Source organism: Daphnia pulex, chromosome 12 (genome assembly GCF_021134715.1).
Source record: "Daphnia pulex isolate KAP4 chromosome 12, ASM2113471v1".
NCBI lineage: Eukaryota > Metazoa > Arthropoda > Branchiopoda > Diplostraca > Daphniidae > Daphnia > Daphnia pulex.
The window spans coordinates 6,488,679-6,504,980 of NC_060028.1; the positions used below are offsets into that span (position 1 = coordinate 6,488,679).

Genomic DNA, 16,302 nt, shown 5'->3' on the forward strand with positions numbered 1-16,302 from the left:
CCTTTCCTTAACAACTCTTCGCACACCTCCTCACTTAAACACAAATCAACTTAAATTTAAATCAATAGAACTAGAGACAGAAACCGCATACAATCAAAATAAAGCCAAGTGGGACAAGATAAGAGGGTTGTTGGCGGTTTAAGCGTGTGGTATTTTGCATTGGTGTTACTACTATATGACAACTAACCGAAATTAATGCCCAAGCAGAAAAAATAAAGTTTTAAACCAAATGAAACATGGGAAAATGACTCAATTCAAAATGTAAAAGAAGTAATCAAATATTAATTTCACCCATCTTTTTTGTTTTGGAAAAATGAAATTGTTTTCCCCCTTCAAAGAAGCAAAAAACCGGATCGGGTTCTAAAACGATCCATCAACACGGTTTTCTTTGGTCTCATCTATACCGCGATTAAGGGAATTTTTTTAAGGATCAGATTGGTGGTGTAGTAAAGATACCAGCAGTTTGAGTCAGTGAATGGTGTTGTTGCTGCTGCTGCTGCTGTTGTTGCAGATTGGCGACAGCGCCGCCATTGGCGCCGGCTCTCAGCTGATTCAACGTCGGCGCTTTCTCGACACCTTCTCTAACGGCTTTCTTGCTCTTCTCGGCTCCAGGTTTGCTGCCCAAATCCTGGACTAGACGCAACAGATCGTCCGTAAACGTCTTTGTCTGGCGGGTCGGCGTTCCGGGTGATGATCCGGGCGTCGCGTTGGTGACCGGGCCAGCAGCCCCACCAGCTGTGGCTGGAATGGGAACACCACGCCCTTCCGTATGATCTGGACTGGAACGGGCGATTGGAGAAGGAGTCCTAGGACTCTCGGTGGCTTCCTGTCGCTGCAACGCTGGTTGCGGATGTGGCTGTTGCGGAGCAGTTGGTTGTTGCTGTTTTCTCCGGGCGTGGAAAGAGGCCAACTCTTCCTCGTGCTTCCGGACGAGAGCTTTCTTTTCTTGCTCGTGTCGCAGCAATAATTCCCGCAATTCGGGGTCTTTATTGGCATCGTCCGGCAGCATTCCGGCGCTTGCCGCTGGGGCAGCAGCTGCTCGCTGTTGCTCGTCAGCCAAACTGACACAGAAACGAGAGATTCGGCGTCCTCCGGGCGGGGCCGGTGGCGGGGCCAGTGGCGGAAGCGACAACTTGCGTTGCAGCGGTTGCTGGGCAACGATCATCTGAGGCTCCGTTTGACTACTCTTCTGATCCTTTGTGGTTGTTGCGGTGGCAATCGCTGGAGCAGCGGTGACAGGAGCGGTGGGTTCGGTGACAGGAGCTACTGGAATCTGCGCTACTGGAACCGTGACTGGAATCGCTTTGAAGGAAGGTTGCGGTTGTTCTTCCGTCGGCGTTTGCGGTTGTTGTTCCGTCGGCGTTTGCGGATGGTCATCCACAACGTCAGGGCCATGACTGGCCGTTGTTGTTGACTGAGCAACGGGATTCGTTGCGGCCGGTGCCGCTGCGGAGGCTTCCGTAGTGGTAGGATTCACTTTATTTTCGGGCTCCTTGGCTTTCAACAAGGCCGGCAGATGACCAGTGCCCTGCGAATGCAATTTCGACAACTCGGAATGCAAGTCATGAATGTCGATGGTGGAGGGCAAGACTTTGCGCTGTTGTTGTTGGGCTGGGTTGCTCTCGGCCGCCTGATCCACTTGGACTCGGGTGCAACACATTGGACCTGCGTCTGATCCACCGACTGTTGCTGAACATAATTCAATAACTGACGGACGGGCTGCTGTTGTTGCTGCTGCTGCTGCTGCTGGGGAATGGATTGCGCATAAGGCTGGGCAACAGCTTCAGCTGGTTGGTAATGGCTATAAGTTTGTTGCTGCGGCTGTTGTTGCTGCTGGAAGACAGGCAATTCGGCCGGAACGAAATACTGGGCAGGCACTTCGGCCGGTTGCTGCTGATAGAGCTGTTGTTGTTGTTGCGGCTGTGATTGACTAAATCCCTGGTGATCAATTTGCTGAGAAGTTGTCATCGGTTGATTCATCAAGTTCTGTTGATGTAACAAGAGTTGTTGTTGGATCTGAACCGACTGTTGCTGCTGAATTTGTTGGTTCACTTGCTGCAACTGTTGCTGTTGTTGCTGGATCTGCCGATTTACTTGGTGCAGCGTTTGTTGCTGTTGGTGGATCTGATTCTGTATCGCCTGAACCGTCAGCTGTTGCTGGTTGGCAGCCACTTGCTGCGGGATCAAATGCTGTTGCTGTATTACGTGTTGTTGCTGTTGTTGTTGCTGCTGCTGGATGCAGTGCTGTTGAGGCGAAGTAACCAATCCCGTCGTTATGGTTAAAGGTAATTGCTGACTGGGCAACATAGGTTGCTGCTGCATCAACGGCTGTAGCGCCGGAGAAGGTTGTTGTTGTTGCTGGATCGCCATCGATTGATCCTACATAAAAGTAAATCAATACTAATTTTTTTAAATTAGAATTCAAAACATCTTGAATTAGCCTACCAGGATTGGAGCAGTTTGGGGCTGCTGGATGGGCTGCTGAATAACCTGCTGAATAGGTTGCTGGACAACCTGCTGAATAGGCTGCTGGACAACTTGCTGTATGACTGGTTGCACCACTTGAGGAGGAGGCTGTTGTACAACAACAGTTGCAGGCTGCTGCTGCTGCTGTTGGGGAACAGGAGGCGGCTGATTCTGACGTCTGATCTCCTCGCGTTCGTCATGTTCTTTGACCAACAGCTGGACTTGACTTCTGAGTAACTTTGCCAGCACCTTGACATCATCCTCCTCCATGAGGATGCCGTCCGAATCCTTTTGGGTCTTGCGGAAACAGGATAAAATAAACGACGCATTAATTCAATGGCGAAAAACAACAACGACAAACGCTAAAAGGAATGGATAGCCCACCCACCGAAAAACTTGGGTAAAAGAATGTGTGAATTAAAGTAAACAGAGCAAACTGCATGAAAAATTGTCAACCAACCATATCCTGGGCAAGTTTGTCGGCATCGTCCGTCACTACATTGAACTCGAACTGGATGGCCTCGTTCTCCTTGTGCTTGTCACGCCTTTTCTTTGGATCGAGGACGCGTAACCAGAATTGGACACTTTCGCTGGTGCTGGCCACCGCCTCGTCGCGCGACACTACTTCCACCTTCAGACCCGTTTCTTCGGCAAAGAACTCGGTGTCGTTCAATAAATCCTTGACGCTCGGCCTGTTTGTTTTCCATTTGGAATGCGAAAACCCAAAAAAAGGGAAAATGATTGAATTTCTTCCAGATGGATAATCTAATTCTACACACCTCTATTCCTTGCGCAGACGCGTGCAACGGTCGATAATGTCGCGAATCTCGCTGTTCTCCACCTTATCGAAACTCTGCGGTCTGACGCGCTGTCGTCGTAAAACAAGAAGAAGCCGCCGGGTTAATTCGACGAACCCAAAAAAGAAAGAAAGAGGAATAGTAGAACGCACGGGATTGAGTTTGGCAGCAGCTGGGCCGCCATCAGACCATCGCCTATATAACAACGTATGAAAACAGATGGGGGGTGGGGCGAGCCCAAAACTTACGCTGATGACTTTCTTGTAGATCTGAGCCGGGCCCATGCATTCGCTGTACGGGTACTCGCTGGTGGCCATTTCCAGCATGCACATGCCAAAAGCGTAGACGTCGACGCCTTCGTCATAGTGCTCCTCGTACATTTCGGGGGCCATGAATTCGGGAGTGCCAATCACAGATTTGACAAACGACCGATTCTTCAGCGTGGCCAAGCCCAAGTCGCCAATTTTCACGCAGCCAGTCGTCCCCGTGATGAAGATGTTTTCGCACTGTCACAAAATAAGACGTCATTAGATGACAAATTTTTAATTCAAAAATTCTCGTTTACCTTCAAATCGCGATGGATGATGTTTGGTGTCCTAGAATGGAGGAAGTAGAGACCCTTCAGGATCTGACGGCACCACGACTTGAGCACCTTTAAATTGATCTTTTTACATTTTACACATTACATCTACGCACACACGCACACACAGGCAGAGTGAGGAGAAAAACAAACTTATCGCGAATTAAAAACGAAATAAACAAGGCAATTGTCGACGACGGTCAAGGTCGGACCAAGTTCATCATAACAAACAAATCACACGCCAAACAGTAAAACTGCACAGTTCACCGTTTTATGGAATGCGGATTATCATTAGAGGTGGAATTTATTCAACCGACCCAATCGAAACAACACGACGTGATAAGACTAAATAAAATTCCTAGTTATTCCAATTTGTCACTTGACGTAACCTGCCGTTGACGTCATCTCCGCCGACGATGGACTATAACAAGTCGATAAGAATGTTCAAACTATTTCTTGTGTTTCGTTAGTTAATGACCAAAGAAGAAAACTGGATAAAAGCGGATAAACCCGCAATTCCCCCCAGCCTGTTTAATTCACGTCGCTGCGGGCATTCTTTCCGATAACAGCAAACAGAAAAAAAACATGAATAATTCATTGATTGAAGTAAACCCTAACGTTTTATCACTTAGCGGATGTCTCTAACGAGTGCACTGCACACAAAAAAAGCCAAGCACGATAAAACATACACGTCAAGGATGACGTCAAACATGTCTAGAGCGTGCGTGAAAAATAAAAAAGTCTCTTGTCGTGAAACTCCCGAGAACAACACGAATTTGCATAATAAAAAGGCGAAAGATCAAAACATTTGTTTTAGTTTTCAGCTAGCATTTAATTTGGCGCAGAGACCAATTTCATCACTTCTTTCAACCGACTTTTTCTTCTATTTTGGACAAATAAAATCTAAGCCGATCCCTGCTGGCCAAATCGACAACCATGTCCATCAAATGGCAAGTTTACCTTGAAGATGAAACAAAAAACGAGAAATCGACATTGACGGGCGAGGAATGCGCGGAACCGCCCCGTGAAAAAACCCCACCACCACCACCTTCATCAATGCAGAGACTCGTTCGGATCGTTTGATGGCCGTGAATGCAAGCGATACATAACACGAAAAAAAGAAAGCGCCGAACGAAATGAAACGTCAAAACACAAATAAAATGTTTCACTAACGAACGGAAGCACAATCATACTACCGCCTCCGTGATGTCTTGTCTCTCTCACACACTGCGATTCACGGTGGTGTGATTCTCACAGAGGCAAACAGTCAAGTGCTGCTGTACTCACAAATGCATGGTACACAGAAATTAAATAAATAATTTTCAGGAAGACAACACAGTGAGTACATCATACCCATCATACCATTTTTCCTTTCGCCAAGGTCGCCAAGGTCTCGAAAATTTTTCGACCAATGGTAGGGCTCCGCATAAAATGTTTTCGGCCAATCACAGTTGGCGACACATTTTGGACACAAGTTTGGAAAAGCGAAGGAACGCCACCAAGCGGAGGCGTCAGGAATACAGAAAACCTTGAACGATGAGTCATTCGCGGCCTTGACACACGTGGAACACGTGCCTAACAACAGTGCCACAAAGCTTGCCGAACCCCCCCACCCCTGTACTACGATAATACCGGTACGTAGCTATTTTAAATATTGTATTCTATGAATTTGTGCGTGTGTGTGGGTGTGTGTGTGTGTGTGTGTGTGGGTGTGTGTGGGTGGGTGTGTGTGGGTGTGTGTGGGTGGGTGTGTGTGGATGTGTGTGGGTGTGTGTGACCATTAACGACGTGAAAAGAATAGATGGGATTTGGGAGGGGAGTTGGCCAGTTGGGGGAGCAGCACTACAGTCATAGAATTCCGCACTTTACTTTGCTCTTTATCATGCCTTGGCCTTCCCACCTTGGAACTGGCGGAATGCTTGGGAGGTCGGGAATTGGGATGAAGACGGAAGAGAATCGTAAGGCGAAAAAAAGAAAAGTAATGATCAAAAAAGCTTCTTTCTCGTTACCTTTTGTTTGATTGTGCAATCAGAGTGTAGTGAAGTTGGGTGTAGGGCGCAGTAGGTCGGTGGCTGCCGAGCAGAGGGGGACGGCGACAACGTCAGGTAGCCAAGAGATGACTGGGCAGACTAGGGCGCTCCTTGGGTTCAACACTTGGATGGAATCGGGTGGCCCGGCCCAGGAACTCTTATTCTCGTAAGACACATAAAATTCGAGGTCGTTCTGCATAGCTTCTTATTACGTTGCTAGTGGCGGAATAGCAATTGCTTTTCCCTCTCTCTCTCTCTGTCTATTGATCTGTTTCGCCCCAATGTTTCGATCCAGTACAGTCACCGGTCACCCGTGTAAAAAGAAGAAGAAGAAGTTGAGAGGCACAACCTAGCACACGAATTTGAATCGATTTTTTTCTTTTTTTTTCTGATTCCCGCCGACTAGTCGTCGTCGGCGTAGTATTTGACTCGTTACTTATTACGTATCTATTACGACGTTCATGGACTCTCTATTTTGCTTTGCAAGTTGTTGTGTGTTTCCTCCCAATATTTAAATATCTTTTTTTTTCTCTATATTTGGACTCGCTGGGTGGTGGTGGTGGTGTGGCCCGCTCCTCCTGGATGGGAATTCTTCCGAGTAGATTGCAGCTACGACCGACTCCGGAGAAGACGAAAGAATCTCGTTTTTCTTTATCATCCGTCTCCCGTTTCAACCAGAATCCTTCTTCTGCTGTTTCTTCTTCTTTGAGAGGTAAATAGAAACAAAACCAGAAACGCTCCGTCATTCCGGCACAAGCACGACGATCTCGAGTCCATTTCCATAGATACAAAAGACACACATCTAAGCTGCTGTCAGCTGTATCTATAATATTCATAGGCATACAGACATGTAGTGTGTGTTTCTCTCTCTCTCTGTGTATGTGGAGAGAGAGAAAGAGAGGGCTAGACAGTCGCACAGCATCTTTTGTATCTATTGAGATTTTCTTTTTCTATTTGTGAGTTTCAATTTTTCCTTTTTTCGAAATGGTTAACAAGAGAGCAGACGAGAAAGAAAAAAAGAGTATCATCCGTTGCAACTGTTTGGTGGGAGGGTGGGCCCTTAGAACGAACGGCAATAAGAATAACAACAAGATGGTTGTGGCGCTCTGGCGTCAGGATCGATAATCAAAATAACTCTAAAGGGTGTTATTGCAGCTCGACGGCAGCAGCAATAACAAAGTCAATAAGTCAAACTAGAATCAATCGGCTAGTAGTTTTAGTTGACGATTTTCATTTTTTTTTTCTTTTTTTCGTTTTGACTTTTTTCCGTATTTTTTCTGAATTTTTACTCAAGCCCGACTCAAGAAGATTATTCAAACATACAAGTATGGCAGAATCCGCCAGCAACACTGAACGAATGGACCACACTGAGTCTGCGGGGATATTTCACATCGTGAACGTTCCGACAACACATTCCATCCAGCCTTAAACTTCCAATAACAACGCCATGTTGGACGACGTCGATCCTCTTTCTATCACTCGGTCGGTCGGATCGGTCCCAGATCCAACGAGCTTTTCTATGACCGCCCTCGAAGAAAAAATCGGCTACGAATTCTTGGGCAAAACATTGTTAGGTCGCGCACTGACCCACAGCTCAGCAAATGTTACGAAATGCCCATCTCGAGACGGAGAAAACCTGGAGGTTTTAGGGGATGCATCCTTGGGTATTAATTTAAGCTATGGTTAGAAAAAAACGTTTCTAATAATATTTAAATTTTAGATACCGTTGTTTTGGATCTTCTTCTGGATCTAAACCCTCGGTATAACCAAGGACAGCTATCTGTCTTGAAGTCGGCTATAACATGCAACGACATGCTAGCTGTTATCGCGGTCAGAACGGGCCTACATTTGTTACTGCAACATCGGCTCCCAGCAAAACAAGTAAAAGAACTCGAAAGTTTTGTGGACCATCAGAACAAAAACCATCATTTATTCTCGCACGAAAAAGTAAGTAATTCAGCTTAAATATAAAAAAATAATAAATCTAACAAATTTTATTTTAGGAACTCGTCGTTATCTCTTCATCTGAAGGAGACCGAGCCTTTGAGATTGACTATCCGAAAGTTTACGCCGATGCGTTTGAGTCTCTCATTGGCGCGTTGCGTATAGATTGCGATCGAGAAGACAAGGTCATCAGAAAAGTTGTCTTAAACCTCATGGGCGACGTGATAGGTAGTAGATTAAAAACTAATTTATTGAACTTTTAATAATTTTTTTTTAATAGTTAAATTCCACACAAACATTCCCGTCTGCCCACTACAACGTGTGAATAAAAATAAGATCAGGACCGAATTCAAGTAAAAAGAAATTTTTAATAAAAAAAAAATTTGAGCTAACTTTTCAAACTTTTTTTTTAGGGAAGAAAAGAACCTTCCAGACGGAACTGTCAACGTCATATTGGAAGTAAAGAATTTTCAATCCTTCCACGGTTCCGGACAATCATTGAAGTCAGCCAAGACTGCTGCAGCAAAGCTTGCTATAACGACGATGCCTTGGTGTCCAACCCAAAACCAAGCACAAGGGAGAAAACACAAACGAACTAAAAGTGACCCCTTATATGGGCAGCTTTTAGAGAAGGGGCTGGGCACGGAACACGGAGCGTCCCATCCTAATTATATTGATCGGATTAAATAACAGTTGCCGCTTTAAATTTTATCGTGATAGGCTCTGCCGTTACTGCACACGACAAAAAAACATGGATTCCACTTCTCCCCCACGTCCAATTACTGTTGCTGAGTACATCGAGAAGATGTTAGGATACCGTTTTACGGACGAGAGTTGGTTGCATAAGGCAATTCAACAACCGACGGCGAATGTAAAAAACGCAGCCAAGGAGGCAGGGAAGTTGGACCTGATTGGCGATCGTGCTCTTGGTAATGTTTCGTAAGAGGTTATTTTTTAATTTTAATTGCTTATTTTTTTGTCTTTTTTTCTTCTAATTTTTAGACCTAATTATAGTGGATGAATGCGAATCAAGGAAGCCAGAATATGGAGCGGGCCAATTGACCACGGTCAAATCAGCTTTGACCTGCAATAACACCTTAGCGGTCATCGCTATTAAAAAAAAATTTGCATCTAGTAATGCAGCAAAAATTGACATCCAGCCAAGAAACCATCTTGCAGGCCTTTGTGGATCAGCAAATTGAAAATAGGCACATTTTCACTCATCAAAAGGTATCCATCCATCCAACACAAAATATCAGTCTTAAACAACTATTTATTTTTCAGGATGTCAGGATGATTCCATCTCCGAAGGGTGATTTGCCATGGGAAATGGACTACCCCAAAGTATTTGCTGATCTATTCGAGGCAATTCTTGGCGCCGTGTACAAGGATTCGGGAAAGGACCTTGAGAAGACTCGAAAAGTTGTCCTTGACGCGATGGAGTTAACCATTTGTAAGAAATTTTAATAAATAAGTTCTAATAATATAATTATTTTCATTTTTTAATAGCGAACTTTCTGCAAAATACCCCCATATGCCCGTTAAGGAGGGTAATTGACATCAACCCCCAAGCAGTTTTCAGGTAAACAATGAAAATAACCTAACCTAACCCATACGTGAACTTAACTGCTTCACTTTCATTTTTTTTAGGAACAATCTCCACCTCCCGGATGGGAGCGCTCACGTCACACTTGAAGTGAGTCCTGCAACGCACCTCCGCCCCGCACAATCCTTTGGAGCTGCGGGGACAAACATTCAGGCGGCCAAGACAGCAGCGGCCAAATTCGCTCTTCGAAACCTCCCTTGGCTGTTCATGACCAACAGAAAAAGAACGATCAGCGCAGGTGGAAGTGGTGAAGCAGGTGGAAGTGGTGAAGCAGGTGGAAGTGGTGAAGCCAGTGGAAGTGGTGAAGCCGGTGGAAACGGAAACACCAAAGTTAGCATGAGAAAAAGGAACAAAACCGGCAACTAAGTTAAGATCCATTCCAGCTATCCACCATGAACTCGCAGTTCACCTTTAAATTTGTAACCTCTAAAATTCTTTGTTGCGGCAAAATTGCGCCTCTTGTTCCCAAACTTCCAAATTTCCAAAAGAAAACGTAATTTAGGCAGAAATAACTTGCATGTACATTGTTCTTTATGTTGTTCTTTAAGTACATTGTATGTACACGTTCTCAGTTTTCAACCTTGGATACAAATACAAATGTATTTCTAGTATATTTTGTGTGTGTCCCCCCACCACTAATCTTCCTCCTACCCCCCGTCATTAAAGTTTTACAAAGAGATGATGGCCATCAAACTGTACCGATAGCTTCTGGGCATTAGATTCCTTCCCATTTTTATTTTTATTTTTTTGGGGCTGTTGGCCTGAACGAAAGAATAAAAAACCGCAACGGGAAAAACAAAAGACAATAAGGGAAAGAGAGAATCGGGTGACCCAACTCCAATTTCCCAATCAAAAGATAAAACGAATAAAAGAAACTGAATTCCAACAACGAGCTTTTTGGCTCGCATGATCGAATAACAATTCACAGTCGACTTTAACACAGAGCAGGGAGAGATCAAAAGTTCATTGGGGCTCTGCCGTAACGCGCAAGTGCGTACACTTCATTAGAGGTTGCGCAACGACAAGTTTTATTACACCCGTCGTGGAGATTCCACATCACATTCATCGTGAGTGTGTGGAACAAGAAGAAGAAAAAGAAAAACAACAAAATTGAGAGGAGCTACGGTGCTGCCGCCCACCCTGATATCCCCCCACCTGTTTGGCTATGCCACTCACACCGGCCAACACGACAGCCCCCCCCCCGAAAAATAAAATAAAAATAAAAATTGTTTCAACAATCGGCAAAACTCAAATAAATTTATCAAGTATTTCCGCGGCCGTTAAACGCTTCTCCTCCCTCCAACTGCGTGATTCAATCAAATCAATAAAAAGTCGCCCACCCACCCCCCCCCCTTTTAAAAAAGGAAATGAAATTTTTAAGGATGAAATATTTTTCTGTCTGATTCCTTCGTGGAAGAAAAAAACTAAACGGGATATAATAAATGGCGCAGTTATAGAACCAGCTATAAATCACACATCACGAAAATCCTCCCGAACGAACGAAACAATAAAAAATAACAAAAAAGTCAACTTTGTGTGTGTGTGTGTGTTTCTTATACACGGGCCAGAAATGAACGTCGACGGTAATAACAATCACAGGAAAGAAACTCGATCCATTTTAAAATTTATTTGCGTCGATTGGCGTCGAATGTGGGGTGGTTATTTTGCGGGCCCTACGAGAAATCGGACCCACTTGACTCCTTATATACCCATGTCCAACAGTTGGGAGAAAAATTTAAAAAATCCTTGGCTCTTTTGCATAGACCCGCTAGGATTATTAATTTAACATTTACCTGAATTCCAATCATGGCGGGTTGGATTAGTAAATGATGGCCGGCCTTAATGACCTGCCTGGCCAGCATTTTCAAACTTGCACTTCGAATTAGCAAATTGGGTTTCGATTGGGGCGACCTCGTTGCCTTATTCTTCATCATCGCATATGCAAATGTTCGTCGCCCGACGCATAACCATACCGAACTGCTTTTTCAAAAGAATTTTCACTTTCAATCGTCTCACGGCGGAATCAAACTGACGTAATTCCCGGGATCGCTGTAACAAAAACTAATTCGACACTGTGTGCATATAGTGTCAAATGAAAAACTCGTTTCTTCCCACCACCGCCAAAATCAAAACGTCAAAAAGATAAGAAGAAAATTTAAACGAATAAGCCACAAAATTTGAATTTTTTTTTCACGTAGCGGGACATGTGAAATCCTCCAAAGCGGATGGACGACGACAAAGTCCGGATGTTTATGGTAAAATAACCAAAAAATAAAAATCGACTCGACCTTCAGAATAAAAAACGACAAATAAAATTGCATCACGTTATTTCTTAAAAAATTGAACCGAATGGGATACGTATGGAGATTGGGAATGCGTACGACATTCCATCCCCCTTTTCAATGTATACACCGTGTGAAAAAGTAAAATAAAAATTGTGCAATCGTGAAAGTGACGTTTCACGAACAGTCCCGGAGCTGTTTGACATTATTAACTATGCCTTATACTACTATACTATACGCACTTCACCAGCGAAAAGGAGAGGGGGGGGGGGGCATTTTAGAAAAAACTTCATTTTTTTTTTCTCCCGAATCAAATGTGAAATCTGAAAACGGATGAAAAAAACAAGGAAAAGTATCCCAAAAGACAAACACAAAAAAAAAGAGAGTGGAAGCGGTGCTGGAGTCAAGAGAGTCGAGACGCACGCATAAACCAATGATATACCGACAAAGCGTCCCAGCTCACGCGGGATAAATAAATAAACAAAAAAAAAGAGATGCGAGGAATCAGAAAATATCATCAGGATAAGAAGGAAAAAAAGAATTGGACAACAACAACAAAAAGGACCCAAAGTCATGAAGGGAAAATATCCCAAGATATTTTTTTTTCTTTCACATGTCGGCGGGCAGACAAATCACCAGTTGTCAATCCCGAGCCCGTGAACATGACAAGCCCCAAGTGGACGAACCAAAGCGCTGCTAAGGCCCATTATGTACATCAAGTAAGTAAAAAAAAAAATATTCCCCCCGAAAAAAATAAAATAAGATACGTCTATAAAAACATATGGAACCTCCACCACCCCCTCGGCCCCCACTCAACAGAAAAAAACTTTCTGCGTTTCATCGGAAATTTAGGCTGGTATCTCACTTTTATCTCGAAGACACCCCTATTCCCCCCACTTCTTTTCCAAGAAAAAAAAAACGACAGAAAAATGAGAGGCACCTGCTGCTGTTGTCGAGTCTGCGTGAATTTCCGGAATTTCCCCTCTCGCAATGCAAACAAAATTGACGAAAAGAAAATAACCAGGACTAGTCTTTTTCTTTTCTGTTTGAGTGGACAACCGAAATAGTCGTCGCCGGTTGCGTGTTTGATTGACCACCACACGAAACCGGATGACCGAAACAAAACCAAGCACAAGTCCAAATCACAAAATGGAGAAAGAATTTTTCAATGTGTTTTCCAAAAACTTGAAAACCGCCAAAACTTTCGACAGGATCAATCGCCTCCCATATGTAAGTTACACACAGACACACACAAACAGAAAACACAAAAGAAATGGGAAAAATAGGCTACTTTGCGTGACCTCCGGTCTCATTCCGGCTGAACCCCCCACCGGACGATTTCAATTTCATTCTCAAACGCATTTTCTTTCTATTCTTAATTTGTGTTGATTTCGTTTCGACTGTCACCCAGGTCGCCCTTATTGTTCGCTTTCCCCCGACAATAGGGACGACAATGGGAATGAAACGTTATTATTATTGATCCAAAGATTCATGTGCGTACACAAAAACGCGTACACGTAGTGGACTAGATTCACGTTGTGCGTAAGTCACTCGACAAACCAATCCCCCAAACTACTGAAAATGAATGCAAGTCTGTTTGTCTCCTACCTGCTTCCGCTCTCTGCCACGCCAGGCTGGCTCAAAACAAGGCCAGTGTTTTGCCGGATCAGGACGAACTCTCCGGTAGATAATGCTGACCACGCTGCAATCCTCGAATCACCTGGACAATATTTAAATAAATTATTAGTATAATATCTACTAAATGAACCCCACACACATTTTTGGGGGATTCCCCCCCCCCTTCGTCTGCCGCTTGCCTTTACCCTCTGATTACGTATTGATGTTAAAAGAAGATAACGAATGGTATAGTGTGTGTGTCTCACGTTGGTGAGGTGGCCTCATCATCATCCCAATAGGATCGCAAGCAGCTTACGCATAAGTAGATCAGAGCCTCTCCTACCATAAAAAGAAATATACACGCAAATGTCTCTTACTTTATCCATCATAACAATCTGCGACGGATCAGCCTTGGCCGGAAACTCGACACGGACACCGCTGATTGTGTAGACATTATTATTTAAGAGAGAAAAAAAAACCCGAAATGGTTAGTCAGTTCCAAATAAAAAACGATTTTCCATTGCCCCCACTCTCAGAGGACTCTCTTCAATTATCTTAACACTCGCGCGCGTGGCCCCGTCAAAACTGACGAGGAAACTTGTGCCAAACGTTGACGACGGGTTGACGACGGATTGACGACGGATTGGTGGCCGCGGAAAAATAAATGTGTGAATTTTTTTTTGCAATATTAGAATCCGCAGGCGTCAACAGAGTCCGGCGGAAGTCAATTAAAGAAGGTTTCACTTTTCTTTTGTTTTCCAAGAAGGAAAATAAAAATGAAATGAAATTAAAAAACAAAAACAGGAGCTCCTTGTCGCCACACGTGTGGAGCCTATCTCTTTCTCTCGGCCTCTTTGTCGCATTGAATGAGAGTGAACAAACGAACGAACGAGAGAGAGAGGGAGAGAGAGAGGGAGAGAAGGAAGGTCTAATGCAACAACAAAATACGATCAAGTGCATTTCTCATCTTTCCCAGCGCGGCGGGAAAGCCAAACGCTAGGAGCAAACAGTGGGAGGGAGAGAGAGAAAGAGCAGAGTACAAAAGAGTTTCTTCATCACTCCTTGTTATAACTTTAAACGCGAACCAGGGAGAAACCCCCACCCCACCCCCAACCCAAACGACTAGGTGTGATGTTATTAAAAGTGGCGCTGTTCCCGCCTCGTCCATCACCTCCTCCTACATGGCATGGCTTTTCTCCCCCATCGCTCTCTCTCTCTCTTCTATTTTTTATTTTTTTTATTTCCCCTTACATGCATCACCGAGTTATTGACTGACTCTCAACTCGTCCTGTTTGCCGTGAAAATCATCACGGTCGCTCCCGTTATCAAGTGCGTCACACTCTTCAAAGACCTCCTTGACACACCTATGGTAATGAGCAGTAGCAGCTACTGCAGTATAGTGTACCGTTCGTTATATTTCAGGGGGGGGGGCGAGAGAGAAGAGAAGATAAAAATGAAGAAAAGTGTTGGCCCTCCGCACCGGGTTGGGCCACCAGAGGCCTACTGCGTTGGCAAGCCAAAGGCATTTGCCGGAAACGGGCGCGGAGAGTGAAGGAGGAGGATGGAAAGTGCCAAAAGGAGAGAGAAGAGCGGGGCGAGTCTATCGATTCGCTTCTAAAGACACAAGCCGCACACAGTCAATGGCTGATGAGCGACAGGATCGCAACTTTTCCATCCCTGCATCATCACATATCCATAAGAAAAATTGTAATGGCCCCAACCCAACAAATTCCTCCAAGACGTAACCAGGAGGAAGCCATTTTGACTTTTCTTGTTTCTTCTTCTTGTTTTTATTATATTTGAAGGGCGAGTCGCCTGCGCTGGACTTTTTAACGGATTTGATGGCGCCGTTGAGAATCGAGTCTTGACGAGGTCGTTTCTCCCGTCGCTTCTGCCCGACTTAACACGAAGGAAAACGCCAACACACACGGCAGACAGTCAGACACACAGCAAAGTGTGTCTGTGTGTGTGTTCCGTCTTGGACGGACGTAGGCGCGCAACTACAAACCCGGTGCCAGTATCTCTCTCTCCTCGTCTAACTACGGATTCTCCTAAGGGAAAAATGCAAAAATGCAAAAAGGCAAAAAGGCAAAAAGGAGAGAGAGAAAGAGAGAGATAAGATAAGTAGACATTAAATAAGTCAAGATAAGGGAAAAGGACCGACCGACCGACCAACGGACGGACGGATGGGCCGGCTCCGGCTACTTGAGCCGCCCATGATACGCCGAAAACAGCCGAGCGGAGGACGAGTGACTCAACGAGTCCCAAAAGAGACAAAAGAATTGACACACACACACGCACATACACGCAAGTCGCCAGTCCGAGTTTTTACACACAAAAAATGGCCTTGGGAGACTCGTTTAAAAGCACTCCACAGACTAACTAGTCGTACAACAACAACAACAACAACTGTCGTACACAGGAACAAGCGAATAAAGAAGGGACCGGAAACAAGTCATCGACTTCATAGACTCTCAAGTTCGCCTCCCCCCCCCCCAACCATCCTTTCACCCACCCTACCCCACAACCACCCACCGACCCTTTCAGCGCCGGTGACATATCAACCCCAAACAAAACAAGGAAATTCAAAATAGTCAAACTATCAACAGCAGGAACTCGTACGCCGCAGGGAAGACCTACTAAAGGAATAACGTTGTTGTTGCTGTTATCTTCGCTGCAATCCAATCAGCTGGATTAGACGGCGGCAGCAGCAGCAGAGAATGCCAATAGATTTATGTGACACAAAAGATAATTGAGGAAGGAAGGAAGAACCCGTCAAAGTTTGGCTTATAGTTGGGGCGTGGGTGTGAGAAGAGTTGAGTTTTTTTAAATTATTATTTCCCTTTTCGATTCCACCACCACCACCACTCCCGAAATAAAAAAGACAAAGTTGGAACTCGACCGCAAACAGTCCGTTCGTGATCCTCTTTTTTCTTCCCTTCCCAGTTGCAACTCTTTGAGCTTCACACTACGGCCAGCG

General features: G+C 44.7%; 2 protein-coding genes and 1 long non-coding RNA gene across 5 annotated transcripts; 2 read left to right on the plus strand and 1 right to left on the minus strand.

The window, feature by feature from the left end:
- Positions 1–1,353: 1,353 nt before the first annotated feature.
- Positions 1,354–13,441, minus strand: LOC124209855 (putative mediator of RNA polymerase II transcription subunit 26). Of its 3 annotated transcripts, none has more exons than XM_046608077.1 (7): positions 13,314–13,441; positions 3,829–3,915; positions 3,512–3,769; positions 3,246–3,334; positions 2,927–3,158; positions 2,446–2,763; positions 1,354–2,379 (listed from the first exon to the last, which is right to left on the minus strand). In XM_046608077.1, the coding sequence occupies exons 5-7, from the start codon at positions 2,927–2,929 to the stop codon at positions 1,501–1,503; spliced, it is 1,200 nt and encodes a 399-aa protein (XP_046464033.1). In that variant the 5' UTR covers positions 2,930–3,158; positions 3,246–3,334; positions 3,512–3,769; positions 3,829–3,915; positions 13,314–13,441; the 3' UTR covers positions 1,354–1,500. The 3 variants fall into 3 exon arrangements, with proteins under 3 accessions (XP_046464033.1, XP_046464034.1, XP_046464032.1); XM_046608078.1 differs by lacking the exon at positions 13,314–13,441 and adding an exon at positions 4,804–5,495; XM_046608076.1 differs by lacking the exon at positions 13,314–13,441 and having other exon boundaries at positions 3,829–5,495.
- LOC124209857 lies at positions 7,370–8,740 on the plus strand. Its single transcript, XR_006881088.1, has 4 exons — positions 7,370–7,537; positions 7,594–7,820; positions 7,905–8,170; positions 8,231–8,740. It is a non-coding gene; the product is annotated as an uncharacterized LOC124209857 (long non-coding RNA).
- Positions 9,027–10,032, plus strand: LOC124209856 (endoribonuclease dcr-1-like). The gene is made up of 3 exons (XM_046608079.1): positions 9,027–9,270; positions 9,327–9,399; positions 9,468–10,032. Exons 1-3 carry the CDS (start codon positions 9,111–9,113, stop codon positions 9,787–9,789), a joined length of 555 nt encoding a protein of 184 aa, XP_046464035.1. The 5' UTR covers positions 9,027–9,110; the 3' UTR covers positions 9,790–10,032.
- Positions 13,442–16,302: the final 2,861 nt, after the last annotated feature.

Bases quoted from the DNA above. Each gene is read 5' to 3' on its own strand.
- LOC124209855 (XM_046608077.1), bottom strand. The intron at 2,380-2,445 runs GTAGGCTAATTC...ACTTTTATGTAG, and splicing joins CCCAAACTGCTCCAATCCTG to GATCAATCGATGGCGATCCA.
- LOC124209856 (XM_046608079.1), top strand. From the start codon at position 9,111: ATGATTCCATCTCCGAAGGGTGATTTGCCATGGGAAATGGACTACCCC. The intron at 9,271-9,326 runs GTAAGAAATTTT...ATTTTTTAATAG, and splicing joins CGCGATGGAGTTAACCATTT to CGAACTTTCTGCAAAATACC. The intron at 9,400-9,467 runs GTAAACAATGAA...CATTTTTTTTAG, and splicing joins AACCCCCAAGCAGTTTTCAG to GAACAATCTCCACCTCCCGG.